Source organism: Tachypleus tridentatus, chromosome 4, assembly GCF_004210375.1.
Source record: "Tachypleus tridentatus isolate NWPU-2018 chromosome 4, ASM421037v1, whole genome shotgun sequence".
In the NCBI taxonomy this organism is placed as follows: Eukaryota; Metazoa; Arthropoda; class Merostomata; order Xiphosura; family Limulidae; genus Tachypleus; species Tachypleus tridentatus.
Window position 1 is genome coordinate 102,524,747 of NC_134828.1, and position 15,955 is coordinate 102,540,701.

General features: G+C 34.5%; 1 protein-coding gene across 1 annotated transcript; it reads left to right on the top strand.

Moving 5' to 3' along the window:
• The first annotated feature begins 3,062 nt into the window (after positions 1-3,062).
• On the top strand, positions 3,063-9,261 carry LOC143249799 (uncharacterized). The gene is made up of 4 exons (XM_076500234.1): positions 3,063-3,165; positions 3,299-3,536; positions 6,701-7,022; positions 8,484-9,261. The coding sequence occupies exons 3-4, from the start codon at positions 6,701-6,703 to the stop codon at positions 9,107-9,109; spliced, it is 948 nt and encodes a 315-aa protein (XP_076356349.1). The 5' UTR covers positions 3,063-3,165; positions 3,299-3,536; the 3' UTR covers positions 9,110-9,261.
• Positions 9,262-15,955: the final 6,694 nt, after the last annotated feature.

Here is a 15,955-nt window from a genome sequence, read left to right on the forward strand (position 1 = left end):
TGACAAATGGTTTTTAAAATGTTCTCGTGGAGGCTCCCCAACCATCCCTCAACATTTTTATTATATACGTAATTTAGGATTATTTAACTGCTTCAATATACAATATTGGCCAATATTTTTGCATACTTTTCTACACATCAACGTCATTGTCCATATAGTTCTTCAGTGTTGTTAGGAATGCCATTTTGGGATTCAAGACTTTGTGTGACAGGGAAATTGGACCGTTAGATATGGTTGTTCTCTGTTATAAAAATGTTATCTATTTGATGAGCAGTTTTGTTGAAGGAAGTACAGTTGGGTGTGATGAAAGTTTGGTGAAATAAAAACCGAAAAATTAACCTTTATCCTGGTTTGTTGCTGCACATCAGTATTATAACCTACAACGTGTGCAGTAACAAACCAGGAAAAAGGTTAATTATTCGGTTTTTATTTCACCAAGCAGCAGCTTGAAATATCAGGTTTAAATGTCATGATCAAACAAGCCACAACACGATCTCTTCCAAGAAAAGGCAGCCTGGATACAGGTGTAGCACACATGCCTTATCTTACATTATTTACAGTTAACACACTAGGCTCGTTACGACATCGGAACACGTATGGGACTGTGTAGACCGGTGAATGAATTCAATAACCTTACATGCACGTAGGTTATTCTTTGTCTTAGAGATAGAACCCGGGTCCAATAGTAAAGACGTCTTAGACTGGTAAACGAACTTTGGCTAACTATTTCACAAACTGACCACAGCTTCTAACCTTAGTTTCTTTGTTCTCAACTCCAACATGCTTCAAGCTAAATATATGTCGACAAATAAGTAAGCTCACATCTGGCTTTTTAAACAAATCCAGGATTAAATCTACATAATCCACACAAAAGTTAGGTTTGTTTGGTCTGAATTTCGCGCAAAGCTACATGAGGGCTATCTGCGCTGCCCGTCCCTAATTTATCAGTGTAAGACTAGAGGGAAGGCAGCTATTCATCACCACCCACCGCCAACTCTTGGGCTACTCTTTTACCAACGAATAGTGGGATTGACCGAAACATTATAACGCCTCCACGGCTCAAAGGGCGAGCATGTTTGGTGTGACGGGGATTCGAACCCGCGACCTTCAGATTATGAGTCAAGTGCCTTAATCACCTGGCCATGCCGAGTCTAAAAATTAGGTTAAATCTATATAGTCGATTACAAAAGTTAGGTTAGTTTTGCATTCCTTTTGAACGTTTGGTTTTATACTGTAGTTACTCGGATATAGGGGTGACATGGCCCGGTTGCATGGTGCAGTTGAACCTTTATTCGTAACGTTCGAGGCTCGATTCTTTCTCCTGCTTTATAGTTTCTTCATTGGACAAGACATTTACTTCGTTGGGAGGGGGGTAGCTTGCGAAACCTTTTGTTAGTTTGTTTTTAAGCATAAAGCTAAACAATGCGGATATTGAAACTTGTTTTATAGCATAATTACCACTCAGATTATTATCAAGTTCAGAGTTTTTCGTTTGTTCCTCTTTTTTCTTGACAAATTCGATTTGATACAATTCAATTTTAAACGTCTGTTAATCTTTTAAGTTTTGCCAGAGAGTGGAGAAGTGATTGAGATGTAATTATTGTAAATACCATAGTTCGAGTCATGTTTCTACTAGAACACCCTCCAAAAGTTAGCAATGGGTGAACTTAATAAAATTTGGTACAGTTATGTGCAGGTAGTCTTTTAGAAGATGGACCAGACGTGGCCTAGTGGTTAACGTACGAAACTGTGTATGTGCAGTTTCATGGTTTGTATCATATTGCAGTAAGTATAAAAACAAAATAAAAAATAATGCACTGCACTTAAAACTGCAGGTGTGTTATAAAAGTAAGAGTTAATTCCCACTATTTAATTAGAGTGGCTCAAACGTGAGTGATGGGTGTTGTTTATTAACTGCCTTCCTTCGGTTTTTGTTGTGGAACACAGAGTTATACAAACGATGTGCAGTGCTCAACGCGGATATCGATTGTTTAGGTTTGTTTAGAATTTAGCACAAAGCTACACGAGCGCTATCTGCACTAGCCGTTCATGATTTGATAGTAAAAGACTAGAGGAAAGCAGCTAGTCATCATCACTCACCGTAAACTCTCCGGCTATTATTTTAACAACAAATAGTGGATTGACCGTACATTATAATGCTCTCATAGCTGAAAGGACGATCATGTTTGGTAGAATGGGGGTTCGAACTCACGACGAACGGATTGCGAACTGAGCGCCCTAACCAACTGGCCATCTCAGGTCACGCATGTCAAAACCAGAAGAGCGCCATTCTGCTAGTCCGTCAACTCAAAATTAGGGACAGGCAGAGCAGATGCATCTGAGAAGCACTGTTCAAACATTCGAATCCAGACAAATCCAATCACCATGTGTAACTTTAAGCGAAAATTCTGAACAAACCTTTAAACATTTTCATAAGTTGTTTTATTATCTGTCGCATTGCCCATGGAGTATATAGCAATCAGTAGTTTTGCTCAACCAAACTATTCTTGTGTATATGATTCAAATACGTCTTTGTTTTTATTGTTATTAACTAAAATAGAATATTGTTCAATGTATTGCACTGGCTATCAATGTTTGCATATGAAGTACAGTGTGATAAATGCTAAACAAAACAAAATCATTATCTGGCACCGGATGCAATAATATTCGAGCAAAGAAACGTTCTATTGAATGTTGTGAATATTTAATAACTCGTCAAAAAATTCTTGACTCAAAACCCAAACAACACTTTTGTCGAAAACTGTTTAGTGTTTTTATTAATAAATTAATTTTAGTTTGGTTTATGCACCGTATTTTATACGTCAATGTTTAATTACATCAAAACGTACTGGTGGGAAAATAAATTACAACTTAATATCATTTTTATTACTGAATGTTGCAAAAAAAATCCGTATTAGTGAAACACCCCCTCCACACACACACAAATGTGATAATTAATCTTCCAATGCATGCCCACATAATTGCTTATTTTCGAATTTATTTGTTATAAAATATAAACCTACACAACCAGGTTTTAAGTCTTCATATTTATATCTGAGCCACCTGGAGGCAACTAACGTAGAAGTTATATTAATGTGTTTTTTATCATGGAAGTTATATTATCTCCAGACTAATTGTATACAAAATTAACGGTTACGGTAGGAAGTAAGTACATTTTATTGAAAAATATGAATTTAAGTTTGTCCAAATTTGAAGAAAGTTTAAGATGCATCAAGATATATATAAATTTGTGTATATGTGTGTATTCATGTATTGAAGTTAGCTGGTTAATGTTTAGGGTTACGCTGTTGTTCATTATCCTGACCTCTGCCTTGACCTTCACGTACGGAAGAAAGTAAGCCCCTAGGCCACACGCCGAAAACTGGACATTGTCACTTTTCTAATTGTGGGCTAAGACTGAAGAAAGGGTTCTGGATGACATCCGGGTTTCGTAACTCTGGCTTTAAATATGCTCAGTACAGCATTGTGGGTAAGGCGGGTCTTCGACTGTTTAACTAGTAGCGTCTCAACTAAAGGTAAGAAAAATAAATGAAAATCAGTTAGTTCTCTCTTCACCGCCATCGATTAAATGTTTAATTGTCATATGTTACAATATTAAATTTGTTTATTTTAAGTTTCATTTTGGTTGTTGTTTCTAATCATAGTATTAGAACTAAAATGAGTTGTTCAAGTCCTTTGCATGTATGAAAACTTTTAAGATATATTTCTTTATTGCATCATTTAAGTAATTTTATTAAAACTAACTTATTGACCATAAACATTAGTGACAACTGTTCCAAACAATTGTTCATAGGTATAGAAATTTTTGTTTTCCACTATTTATCATTAGAAAATTTTAGTCAAGTTTAACAGTACCACTGCTTTTTATACCAAATAAAAATAAAATTTAATGTTTTCTCTACTTTTTAAGGTCAAAGTGTTTGAAAATCAATTTATGCCTTTGTTATAAGGAAGTTCATGCTTAAGAAAATATAGAAAGACATACCTTTTAAAGTTTTAATTTGGTAAGTTAGTTAAGGCAGTAATGAATATAATGGCTCAGGAAATCTAATATTTGTTTATACATCGAATGCTTATAATTAAAAGTCAGAAGAGGTACGATTTTCCTCTATACAAATCACTAGCTAAATCTTACTTCGAATAATGTGTACGATTTTGTTCTCCTTGTCTAACAAATTGTGCTGAACTGTTGGAAAGTGTTCAGCGCCAGGATACTTAAGATAACTCCACGAATAGAATGGTTATCATATCTTATTCTTATTTTATCATGAGAAAATAAAAGGTGCTTTTTAAAAGGTTTTATTCAGGTATACAATATTCTCCGGAATTATCGCTAAATAAGACACAATTTTTTATGGTGAAATCTGAAGATAATAGAATAGCAGAATACGCTTAAAATTTGGAAAAGACCCACTATAGTCTCCAGTTAGAGTCGTTTCATTATTTCAGTGCTTGTAAATAACGTATGGGATGAGTTATCTTCAACAGTAGTGGAGGACAGCAACTTACAGGTGTTAAAAGTGGATAATCAATTCTTTCCTGAAAATTAAATATCAGACTGAAATTTTTATTTATCGATGGTCGGTGGATGAAAGGACAATCTTGAAGGACGGAATGCATCCTGTGATCCGTTGGTTTAGAAGTGAAAGACTAGAGAGAAGGCGACAAGTCGATATCACCAACTCTCTGGCTGCTGTTTTACCAATGAATAGTAGGATTAATTGTAACATTATAACGAATCCACGTGTGAGAGTGCAAGCATATTTAGCAACAGGTATTCGAACACACTAATCACCAGGACATTCCAGGACATACATTTTATTTGTGCATCTGAATGTCCTCAGAAATCTAGTTCGTTTTGATCGTGATTTATAATGCGTTAGTGATGCACTTATATCAACAGAAAATCATACACAAATCTACAATTTCAAAATGATCTATGGAACTCGTCCCTGCAGCTATAGATAATAAACTCATGGTGTCTTGAAAGTAACATGAACTTTCTGTTACAACGTTAGAAAGTAGAGGTACATAAGAATATCAAAATTTATTTGATGATATCTCAATCAAAAGCCTACAATACTCAATGAAAGGTATAATGGCATAGCCAGGTGGGTTAAGACGTTCGACTCGTAATCTGAGGGTTGCGGGTTCAAATCCCCGTCGCACCAAACATGCTCGCCCTCTCAGCCATGGAGGCGTTATAATGTTACGGTCAATCCCAATATCCATTGGTGAAAGAGTAGCCAGAGAGTTGGCCTTGGGTGGTGATGACTAGCTGCCTTCTTGCCTTCTCTCTAGTCTTACACTACTAAATTAGGAACGGCTAGCGCAGATAGCCCTCGTGTAGCTTTGCGCGAAATTAAAAAACAAACACACAATATTTGTAAATTATTAAATGTGCAGCCTATGTTGTGCATTAAGCTAATAAATTGTTAATAAATATATATTCTTTAACAATAATTTTGCTCAAACAAATCATTGTATCCCATTGGTTAATCGGTTAGTCTGCGTGCTTACAGCCCAAAAACTAGGGTTTAAATACCCGTGGTTGGTAAAGCATAGATAGCGTCTTGTCTAGGTTTGTGCTTAAAACGCACCAACAAGTCACAAGTCTGTACTGCCAATCCAATTTCACACACTAATTACCTCTCATAAAGAAACTTTCTTTTGGAGATGGATGCGTCGGAATACAGTACCCTTACTAACAATTACCTTAATGTAATTTTTTTCCCTTACTATTAGAAACTGTGTACACAAATTTCGCCGTTACTCTAACACGACTGTTGGTTAAAATGAACTGTAATGGGTGAAACAATCTGTGATTTGTTCTAGTCTGGCTAACTGGAACAGTTCAGAGTTAGATACCACTTAACAGGACATGTATAACGTTTCAACAAGGTCGACATCATGTAGTTTACATACATATAGTAGAGAACACTGGTTAAATGACCGAGACTTCTCAACACCTTAGTAAATGTGTCTTGGCACCTTAAGGTGTTAGTTTAGAGTGGGTTATTTTGTCGAATTGACATCGTTTCTTTGATTTTGCGTTTATTGGTGCTTAGTTCTTTGTGTGAATTTACGGTATCTTTAATAAATATGCTGTTTTTTGTTTAGTTGCAATAGTAGTACATAGATTTTATTGTGTTCAGTGGACGTGGTTTCGAATCTCCTTTTGGTTTTTCTGATGTAAAATTCTGCTCAGTCGTTTCACATCATTTGCTAAACAACGCTGGTATTGTGTGATTCTATTAAACTGTTATTTTGTAACATTCCCAGTTTAAAGCCCGGTTGTTGTTTTTTTCTGTCCGTGAATTGAAGTCGACAGAAATTCTATGTTCAAAGTAAGTTTTCTTCAAGTGTGCTTCTTTTTTTAGAATTACGTTCAAGGTAAAATGGTAATGCTGCTGCTTTAATATGTTTGTGTTAAATTAAACGACAGCTGTCTTCTTTTATTCATGTCTTCATAGGTTGTATTTGTAGGCAGTCCGGTAATGATAAGTCTATTGTGAAGCATAAACTGTTTTTTAAAACATTATCGAAGTTTAAGCTATCAGTTACATTATCAAAGGTTAAAGATATTAGTTATCTGGTTCAAATAAAAAGTAACCTTTTATATTTTAACAGTAATTGTTCGTAATGTTTAGAAGATATAATAATAATTTAACTTTCCCAGATGTCTAGATTTATTTTGCTTATACTGGTGTTGGCGGGAACTGTTCCACTACTCGAAGCTACTTTCTGGCCAGTGACGTGGGTTTATTCGTGGTGGTACCCACAGCCACTAATCTACAACGTGCAGCCAAACCATGGTGTTCGTCCCCAATCTTATGGTTCTGTGCCTGTTAAAGCGGTTACCTCTAAGTCACCATCTTCATCGTTAGATAACGCTGAAGCGATCTCAAAATCTGGATCACTCACAAAGAAAAGTACACCTTTATCTGTTGTGACAGAGAAAAGTACACCTTTATCTGTTGTGACAGAGAACTCGAAGAACGGTAAGTAGAACTTTCGCTGAGTTATAACATTTCTATAAAAGCAGTTAGTTCATTTTAAGTAGAAACACAGGTTAAGTTAATAACACATTGGCTCTACATGGCTAGGTGATTAAGGCACTCAATTCGTAATCTGAGGGTCGCGGGTTCGAATCCCCGTCACAACAAACATGCTCACCCTTTCAGCTGTGTGAGCGTTATAAAGTTACGGATAATTCCACTATTCGTTGGCAAAAGAGTAGCTCAAGAGTTGGCGGTGGGCGGTGATGACTAGCTCCTTTCTCTCTAGTCTTGAACTGCTAAATTAGGGACGGCTAGAGCATATAGCCCTAGAGTAGCTAGGCTTTGCGCGAAATTCAAAACAAACCAAACTAACACATTGTTAAGGATAATTATCTGGTCATCTCTTTAATCTTGTTTTATTGTAATAATTAAAAGATTCTTGTAGAAATATGTTCAACGTTTATTTGCACCGAACTTCGTACTGTTTCAATGATGACATAATACAAGTACTAGCATTAAAATAATATTCGGTGTAATAATGTGGAATACTTGTATGTTGTTCCTACACCCAGCGGCACGCTTCTCGTAACAGCTTTTAATTTTTGTATAACTTTGTATGAAAGTGACGTTTTTATAACTTGTACTTCAAACTTCTGTTTTTGAAGGTACCAAGTTAAATACAACGTTTTTCGTTTGTCATGTGTGAAAAGAAATTTTATTGGTAGAGTTATCGATGTAATGATAATCATTGTTAATATACATAGATAGATAGATAGATAGGTATTGATTGGTCTGTGGCTATAGATAATGTATCGTATCCTGATCTCGGTCTGTTTAAATATACTGTAAATTGTGCTTACGTCACTAGAATGTGTTATCTGTCTGTGAAAGTTGGAACTAAAGTTACTGTGGTTGTATTATTTGCATATTTTAAGGAAACTACAATCTGTATTACATTAACGTATTATTGGCAGCATGCTTAAATTACATACGTAATATTTATATGTTGTAAATCTTTGGCTTGGAAATGGGGTTATTCGATTGGTTGACAAAGTTGCCATCTGTTTAACTATTAAATAAATACACTATTAGCATAAAATAGCGAGCTATAAAGCAACTGTAAAACATGAGAGCACCAGTTTTTTTATATGTCAGTTTCTAAAAAATATATATTTTCTTTCAATGAAGATCGTTCCATGTCTCAACTTAAAATTCTACCCGTCTTAAGTCCAGGTCTAGGTTAGCTCATAATCTTTAACAGCTGTAACACTTGTGGAATCTCGGTTTGAAACCTTTCTTTCGAATATAGTGATGTCTTACACTCATACTGCAACAAAAGCTGATACAAGCTCAGATATCTCTAACCACCCTTTAGAGTTAGGCTATCTTGTGTCTCACTCATTTGATTTAAAGTTCAATACACGTGTCTTAATATCTAGTTTTTTGTTTGTTTTTTTACAGTTGAATCTGAATCAGTTTCCAACTCTTCGGTAGGAATACAACTACACACAACTCTCACTGTAAAGAAGAAGGAAAAATCCTCAATGCATTTTATTCCTTCGGAACATCAGAGGACAGAGGAGGGTGAAAACGTGACTTTGGAAGATGTAGCTTTAGATGCTGACAATAAAGAAAATTCGAGCCATCGAACAACAATTTTAGAAACCTACACTGAGCAAATGTCAACAAATTTATCAATGGAAGATACTTCAACGACCTTCCAAACAACGTCCTATCCGATATTAAATACTGGCGCCTCTACAAGTCAGATTTCAGGTTTACAAAGACTGGAATTCAGCGGTTTAGGAAATGCCAAATACAATGATACAGTGGAGGTTTTAAAGATAAACCACAATACACCCAACAACACAAGGACTCGAGCTTACTCGACTGGCAAACAACGCCCTCTTTTGGTGGAGTCAATCTTAACCAGCAACAAAATGACTAATCCAATCAGTGATGCACACTTGCTAAAAAAGAAAAACAACAAAATAAAAAGTTCTTCAAAAGAAAGGCTTTTTAGCCTAAATTCACGAGTGCCTTACGATGGTTTTGACTATTTTCGGTACAATAGTATTAATAACTAAGTGTTTAATATTTGAGTTAGTTCACTTCTTTGATAAAAACTTACTACCATGGATGTAAGAAAAAGTAGTTCTCTTTATTTAAATTGTGTAGTTTGATTTTAACCACCGTTTCAAATAAAATTTCAAAATTACTTTCATGGAACGTTGCATATGTATGTATATATATATTATTTTAAATAAAATGACGTCCTCGTGTACGACAGCAGTACACATACGAACTTACAACGCTAAAATCCGGGGTTAGATTTTCTCACTTGGGATACAACAAATAGCCTAATCTGATTTTGCTAAATTTTCCAGATTGATACAGATCCTAATTTTGCATGAAACTTTAACTAAATAAAAAAAAACAAATTTCAACCAGTGATGTCTCTCGATCTGGTTTGTTTTTGAATTTCGCGCAAAACTACACTAGGGCAATCTGCGCTAGCCGTCCCTAATTTAGCAGTGTAAGACTAGAGGGAAGGCGGCTAGTCATCACCACTCAATGCCAACGAATGGTGAGTATGACTGTTACATTATAACGTCCTCACAGATGAAAGGGCGAACATGTTTGGTGTGACGGGGATTCGAGCCTGCGACCCTCAGATTACGAGTTGAATGGTGAAAAGACAGATATTTAACTTTCTATAATAAAATTTTGGAAAACTCTACCCACTCCCCCCAACCCCTTCACAAATCAGTGTAGCTATGTGCTTAACTTCAAAACATACAGACTCTGGGTTTTGCAATTATAGCCTTTCACACATTCGAAATAAAAAAATTATATACATTTTTTGAGTTTTTGTGAATTTTGAAATAAATACTAAATATTAATGCTAATTAAAAGATTTCTTAGTTACTTCTGATCCTATACAGTAGAGTTCCGTCAAGAACAGAACTACATCCTAAGTGAAAAAAAAAAAAAAATTTAGTACTAAACTGACAACGTTGATTCGCACATCACAGCTGTATATCAAAATATCTCTGAAGAAGGATATTATATCTTACCTTAAATTAAAATCCATTTGTTTATTATTACAAATTGTTTCTTATAATAAATTGAGACAAAAATGTTCCTTACGCTATTTAAATATAGGTTATCGTAACTGTTCCTAGATGTCGCTACGTTCAATAACTTACAACAAAATTTGTGTTTTTTTGAGTGAGATTCTTCAGTTTTACACCTTAGTGCGGAAACTCGCCGTTAGAGTCGGTTTGTTTGTTTGTTTTTAATTTTGTGGCCAAACTACTCGAGGGCTATTTGCTCTAGTCATTCGTGATTTAAAAGAAATAGACTAAAGATAAGACAGCTGCTCATCACCATCTCTTGGACTAGATTTGTTTTCAACAACGAGTAGTAGGAGTGACTGTCACATTATAATGTCCACATAGCAGAACCAACGAGTATATTTGATGACGGGATTTAAACCCAGACTCGTTGAGGTTATACATTGTCCATCCATCATTCAATGAGTGAAAGGTGAACAGATAGTTAATGTTAGCAAAATATCAATCTTTCGCTTATCGGCCACTCTTGTTAGTTGTATGCTCTGTTACTTGTTTATATGTGTTATATTGCAGATCTTGAGATTAAAGAAAAAAGTAAACGGATTTTGGTGGGCTTTTTTTTTGTTAACTCGAAATCTACATCACTACAGCAGTTAAAAGCACTTCTTGCCAGACTATGTTACCTTAATATTCATTTATATAAATTATTAATTCAAATGAAATATGAGCGTTAGATGTTAAAGTTGTTATGTTTACCAGTTGTCATATATTGAGTTATTGTTGGGCTTAGGATTCTGCTACAGTAGGTGTCTGTATGTTATTGGCGATAAATTAAACAATGAATGAACGAAACGCACTCCACTTGTATTGAAAATAATATAAAAAATATTCGAAGTAGTTAAACGTACGTACAACAAATTATTTACACTATAGAGATTATAGGAATATTATAATCACTATGTCGTTCTCTTCTTGTCAAAATTCCACTGAAGCATATTCAGTAACTTTAGAATTTCAGTTGAGAAGACTTTTTGCTATTTATATCGTATTAGTTGGTATTATGTGTATAATTTACTTAATATTGTTTCGCGAATTACTGCAGTCGTATACTACTAATATAGTAATAGTTTGATCTTTCTTCAAATATCCTCTGTCACTTTTGCAAAAGTGCACTCTGACTGAATTAGTAATTTTAGAACCACGCTTACTGGAATAAATTATCTTATCTCTTTATCTACTATTTGTTTTCCTCTAACATATTAAACGTTAGATTACACTGTGATTTAATTTTCTGTATTTAAATATAATATATTGTATTATTAATCATAGTCATAATTAAATTACATGTAAAACAATTCACAAAAAAACTATCATTCCTTCACATCTTTAATAACTCTCATCGTCCCAAGAAGCCTTACATTAGGTTGTTACCTATTTTTTGTTTATTACATTTTGATCGTTACTATACATTCTTCAACTATCAGTTTTGTCTCTTTATGTATATATATATATATATACTGAAAATAGGAGGATATAACATTGTGACGTTTTCTCATCATCTTCTTGAACTACACTTTTGTCTCTTTTTATATATATATATATATATAAACTGCAAATAGGAGGACATAACATTCTGACGTTTTCTCATCATCTTCTTGAACTACACTTTTGTCTCTTTATATATAACATTGTGACGTTTTCTCATCATCTTTTTAAACTACAGTTTTGTCTCTTTATATACATATATATATATATATACTGGAAATAGGAGAACATAACATTGTGACGTTTTCTCATCATATTCATCAAGTGGAATCTTAGTTACAAAACTCTTCTCTAATTGTTTCTTCACTGACAGTTTTTTTTCATCTCTCTCCTCGTTGTAGAAACTGCCAACAGCTGGATGGATTAATGTGAAGTTCGTTGCTAATAAATAAAGGTTTCCTCAGATTAGCCAGGGTCAAGAATATCTACAACAGGTAAACACAAATTGAAAAAGATATTATAGTTATGATGATGGAACGTGAAGCATTGATATAGAATGAATAATAATAAAAATAGAAAAACTTGGTAATTTCACACGAACAAAATAAACATACTTTATCAAGATATTTAACACATCAAACGGACGATGTGTCTTCAGATCAGCGGAATTAGCTTTTGTTTTGTTTTTACAATAAACTACTATTGACAAAATTACGCATAATAGGGTGTAGCAGCAACGTATTGTGGAACAGAGTCATACCCTATATGAATGAGAAAGAAAACTGAGAGGAAGCTTCATGACAGCTTTGTATTCCTGTGAGAATGTTGGATCAATGACTAGAGCATATCATATATACAAAAAGAACAAAAACAGTCTAAAAATGGAACCACATATTATATTTTTGGGAGTCTTTCGCCACTGTCATCTTAAACAAAAGATCGAACATTGTTTCATAATTCCAACATCTACTCCTTTTAGTGAACGTAAAATTATTGAAACATAAGACTTGGTGTGAAATGAGGAAGAGTGAAAGAAACGGCCTATTAGCTGACTTATTGAAGATTGTTTGTAGTTAAGTACAAAGTGGGTTTCTTGTGTTATAAAACCGCAGGCTTACCGCTGTGCCACGGCGGGCAGTATCAAAGAATTTGTTTGTGTAAACATTTAAAAACAAAATAAGTCGCAGTAATTTATTCTTAATAAAAATTGTCATTGTAGGACTTGTTTTGGTTTGTTTTGAATATCGCGCAAAGCTACACGAGGGCTATCTGCACTAGCCGTCCCTAATTTATCTGTGTAAGACTAGAGGGAAGGCGGCTGGTCATCATCACCCACCGCAAACTCTTGGGCTACTCTTTACCAACGAATAATGTGATTGAACATATAATTATAATGCCCCCGAGGTTGAAAGGGCGAGAATGTTTGGTGTGATGAAGATTCGAACCCGCGCCCCTCAGATTACGAGTCGAACGCCTTAACCATCTGGCCATGCCGGACCTCAATTTAGGATTGAAAATGAGATTCAAAATTATGAAAGCATTTGTTTCTTTGTTTTGAATTTCGCATAAAACTATACGAGGGCTATCTGCGTTAGCTATCCCTAAATTAGCAGTGAAAGACTAGAGGAAAAGCAACTAGTCATCAACACTTGAGCTACACTTTTACCAATGAATAGTGGGATTGGCCATCACATTATAACACCTCAAGGCTGGAGGGGAAGCATGTTTGGTGGGATTGGAATTCGAACCCGCAATCCGCAGATTGCAAGACCATCGCCCTAATCATCTGGTCATGAGAGGCCGTTGTTAAAGAAAGGTATTGATAGGAAAAAATATATATATATTTATATAAGCCAAATGTATAACTCTATCGGCATTTGTTTATTTAAATGATTTATTCAATACATTCGTGCTTTTAATTTTAAACACATGGGACCGGCATGGCCAAACGTGTTGAGACGTTCGACTCGTAATCCGACGGTTGCGGGTTCGAATCCCAGTCGCACTAAACATGCTTGCTCTCCCAGCCCTGGGGGAGTTATAATGTGACGGTCAATCCCATTATTCGTTGGTAAAAGAGTAGCCCAAGAGTTGGCGGTGGGTGGTGATGACTAGCTGCTTTCCCTCTAGTCATACACTGCAAAATTAGGGACGGCTAGCGCAGATAGCCCTCGAGTAGCTTTGCGCGAAATTAAAACAAACAAACAAACAAAACAATTTTAAACACCGTCACTCGAACTTCTATCGAGCAATAGTAGATGACATTTAATTACGACAACTTCGAAATGCGTCTTTAAATGCTGATGTGGTTTTCTAGCCAAGCAAGGTGAACTTTCAAAATGGAAGTTTTAATAGAAATATTAGTTTAATATTACATATATTACTTTGATATGAGAACAGCTTTTATAGTGTAAAGTTAACACCAAAGTTATTATCTCATTTTGTATATAAAACGTGCATAAATAAAAATTCTTAATTACTTACGAAAGTGATTTAAAGTCTAAAAAGTAAGATTCATGTCAGAATAATAAAAGCAGTAGATTTCTTTGTTTGTTTAGAATTGAGCACAAAGCTACACAATGGGCTATCTGTGCTCTGCCTAACAAGGGTATCGAAACCCGGTTTCTAGCGGTATGAGTCCGTAGACATACCGTTGTGCCGTTGGGGACTAAAAACAATATATATACACTTTTTTCATTGTTTAGCCTGACTCTTATTGTTCAGTAGTTTTTGAAAAATGTCTTCGGCTTTTTAACATTGACAAATTATCACTGATTTAAAGTGTTTTTTTTTAAATTCTACATGAAATTTTAAACTGTCACAGAACCAGATGGAATAAAGCCAAGAGCAGCAATTCTTTGCTTTTTTTCACAGTCTATTACCATTAATTTCCCATGGATATTTAAAGCTTGGCAAAAGAACTCTACACGAAAAATTTTAACATAAAAAATGAATTTGTCGGAAATTCTCTTTTTTATTTAGAATTTGCCAATACATTGAGGTCGTTGTCCTAAACTATATTTCAAACATATTCTCGACAGAAATACCCAAATAACACAACATGGATACCTCTTTACCACTGTATTTTAACTTTTATCAGAAACAATTAAGTGTATTAATGAGATGATTATTAGAAGTTATCTTATATACATAATAAATTATCAAAGTTTTAAATACGTACATTAAATTGTAAAACAATAAATTTCAAACATAGTATGAATATATTATTTTCACTTTTTATGTGAGGAGATTTACTCTATCCAGTTGAAATTTGTGAGAAATCTAAATATAGAGTGAAGATTGGTTCAGGTTACAGATTTTAAATCACTCTGGACAAGCATCTTTGAACGTTATTTACCAAAGACATAACAAGCAACCAATCAAAAAAATGTAATTTCTTTTCAAACTGGGAAAACTTTAAAGATAGAAGCCTATGTATAACATCATAACAAAATTAAGTTATTTCTCCTATTCCAATGCTCTACGTAAAATGTTTGAAACGCTTAGCTCTTAGATCACAGCCCTTATATTTGTGTACCTGTAAATTAAAGCGATAAGAAAAAAAAACACAAAAAATCAATACAGACCAAATATGGGAGAAATTGTGTTGGGCAGTTTAATGAAGTGATATCATAACAATACATATGTGATTAGAAATATTACATTATCAGGCAAAGTAACAGGTGAAGCTAAGAAATTCAGAAGTACCAAAAAAAAAATGTCCCCCAGTGGCTAAAAATCGTGTTTCGATACCCGTGGTGGGCAGAGCACAGATAGCCCATTGAGTAGCTTTGTGCATAATTCAAAACAACAAAAGAAAAAAACCACAACAAATATTAATACATAGTGATGGAAGCACCTATCGCAAATTGGTCTGAAAGTAGTCCTAACGAAATCTACAAACTGTTGTTATTCACATTTTGTAATCGTGCTAAGAGATTGGAAGTTTTTCAAACAAATAATCAATATATTGTAGTAGTATAGATGGTGCCAAATGTCTGGCCAGTTGTGGTGTGGTTATCTTGATACTTTCATCATTTCGTAGATTAACACGCTCAAATAACATGAACTATGCTTCCAAGAAAATTAAGCACTTCTTACAACTGAGGAACAAACGTACAAGATAACTGTGAATTGGTCACAGTAATGTAAGCTACTCATTCACTTGTACAACAGATGTTAGAATAATAAGCCTTCTGTTCCAAACTATACAGAAACATAACCATCAACACATCTGTATAAACAGATGTCTATCTCGAAAGTTGTAGAAGTGTCAGTTAATTAGGAAAATCGCCACAGCTTCCACTCTATTATCTGTAGCTGTTCTTTTGAGTTATTCAATTATAAAATTGAAATTCAATTAAAACTGCA

Coding starts and splice junctions, on each gene's coding strand:
- LOC143249799 (XM_076500234.1), top strand. CDS start 6,701: ATGTCTAGATTTATTTTGCTTATACTGGTGTTGGCGGGAACTGTTCCA. Junction 7,023..8,483: donor GACAGAGAACTCGAAGAACG/GTAAGTAGAACT, acceptor GTTTTTTTACAG/TTGAATCTGAATCAGTTTCC.